The sequence below is a fragment of the Apteryx rowi genome, unplaced genomic scaffold (genome assembly GCF_003343035.1).
Source record: "Apteryx rowi isolate R43461 unplaced genomic scaffold, aptRow1 scaffold_93, whole genome shotgun sequence".
NCBI classification, from domain to species: domain Eukaryota; kingdom Metazoa; phylum Chordata; class Aves; order Apterygiformes; family Apterygidae; genus Apteryx; species Apteryx rowi.
The window spans coordinates 1,299,767-1,301,719 of record NW_020451238.1 but is presented as its reverse complement, the minus strand read 5'-3'; the positions used below and the strand labels follow the sequence as shown (position 1 = coordinate 1,301,719).

The 1,953-nt window shown below is 68.8% G+C and overlaps 1 protein-coding gene across 1 annotated transcript in view; it reads right to left on the bottom strand.

The window, feature by feature from the left end:
• The window catches only part of TBX1 (T-box 1), a 10,213-nt gene extending 8,714 nt beyond the window's left edge, over positions 1 to 1,499 (bottom strand). The window contains exons 1-2 of the mRNA XM_026091871.1: positions 1,451 to 1,499; positions 18 to 238 (exon numbers count right to left, since the gene is read on the bottom strand). Coding sequence (XP_025947656.1) covers positions 18 to 238; positions 1,451 to 1,484 — 255 coding nt within the window. The 5' untranslated portion in view covers positions 1,485 to 1,499. The remainder of the gene's footprint in view (positions 1 to 17; positions 239 to 1,450) is intronic.
• Positions 1,500 to 1,953: the final 454 nt, after the last annotated feature.

Sequence of the window (1,953 nt, the reverse complement as noted above, 5' to 3'; positions counted from 1 at the left end):
TTGGCCCCGGCCCCGGCCCCCGCGAAGGGGTAGCCGTGCTGCGGCTGGGGCGGCGGGTGCGGGTGCTGCTGAGCCGTGCAGGGCTCGTAGTGCGGCGGCTCATGCTGTCCGTACGGGTCCCCCGGGGAGGGCGAGAGGTGGTACCCCCCGGAGGCGTTCAGGCTGCTCAGGCTGTTGGCCGTGAAAGCTGCAACATCGCAAAAATGGGACAGCTGGGTGAGCCAGGGGCTGGAGATAGCTGAAATCATTCCAAAAACAGGCGGTCAGGGCTCGGCTCCGGCTCCCGCTTTTTTCCCCCCGCCAGCCTCGGCGCACCCCCCGCCCGGCAGCTCCGCGCCGCTCCGCGCCGCTCCGCGGGGTGCCCTCCGCCTCCTCTCTGCCCCGCGCCCAGCCCAGCGGGGCGCCTCCCCCTTTCCGCTTTGCTTGGCCCCAGCCTCGCTCCCCCCGGGGCAGGCGGGGAGCTCGCTGCTCCCGCTGCCTGCCTGCCTGCCTGCCTGCCGCGGCTCTTTCTCTTTTTTTTTCTCCTTTTTTTCTTTTTCTTTTTTTTTTTTCTTTGCAAATCCGAGAGATCTGCCAAGAGCCGCGGCGGTGCAGAGCCCGTGTTATCTCTGCAGAAGGCCTCCCTCGCCGCACACGAATTGGGACAAAGCAAACTCCCCTTCCCCCCCCCCCCAAAAAAAAAAAGAGGAGGGGGGTGGAAAACCCCGAAGAAAGAAACTGGTTCTTATTTCTGTGTAACTAAGGTGCTGCAGGTAACGTCCCTCGCTGTGGAGCCGCGGGGACGTGGCTGACAGGGGAAGGCGGGTCTGGTTTTGCCAGACCCCCTTCTCTGCGCCTCCGAGCCACCGCGGGGATGGATGGGGACAGCAGCGAGGCACCGGCTCCGCGCCGAGCAGCGCCGGGGCGGCCGCAGGCGAGCGGCCTAGGGGCGTATGACAGCCCCCGGCGAGCGGGCGGCTCCTTTGGGTCCCCCCGGTGCTGAAATGCTCCTCGCGGTCCAGGGGGGCTCCTGGGTGCCCAGCGCGGCGGCGGCCGCAGAGCTCGCGGAGCCGCCGGCGCCGTCGGAGGATGCTCCGGCACCGCCGAGGAGGCGCGGGCGCGGGCGGCGGGGCCGTCGCAAGCCGCCGGCGGGACGCGGCACAGCCCGACTTTACAGAGCGAGCGGCGGGCAGCGAGCGGGGAAGGGCTGCGGGCGCCCGGCCGTGCCCGGGGGGACGCGGCCAAACCGTCCTGGGCAGCGGCCTTGCCGCAGCGAAGCCTGCAGCCCCGCACGGGGAACCTGGAAGCAGTAAAATCCTCTGAAAATCGGTGGCCCCCGGGGGCGAGGGGGGATCCTGGAGCGGGGCAGGGGGCGGGCGGCGGCCGCCGGCCCTGCGAGCCCTGCGAGCCCTGCCTGCCCGCGGAGCGGTGCGCGCCGCGCGGGGCTGTGCTCGGCGCTGCCGGCACCTACCTTCCATGTCCCTGGTGACGGTGCTGAAGTGCATCTTCTGCGGGCGGGGGCCGGCGCGGGCGTGCTTGCTGCGGCCACCGCGGCGCTCCTCCAGCGCTTCCTTCCCTGCTTGCTCGGCGGCGGCGGCGACTGAAATCAGAGAGGCGATACTGAAAGCATTTGCCTTGGGAGACAGAGGGCTGTTTTCGTCCATAGGGGAGACACCAATGCAGGAGCAGCAGCCGCGGCAGCCTCCCACCACGAGCCCCCCCTCCCACCCCCTCACTCCCCTCCTTTCTAGCGCACCATCCAGGGAGGTGCGAGCGAGACCCCCCTCCTTCCAGAAAGGTGGGGAGGGAAACGAAAAAAAAAAAAAGAAAAAATACCCAAACAAAAAACAACCCAAACCCTCTCCCCCCGCGCTCGGGAAGGGCGTTGGGGAGCAAGAAACTTCCCCAGGGCCCTTTGCAGCCAGCGCCGAGCACCGAAGCGGCCGGATCGAGCCCTGCCAGAGAGAGGGAACC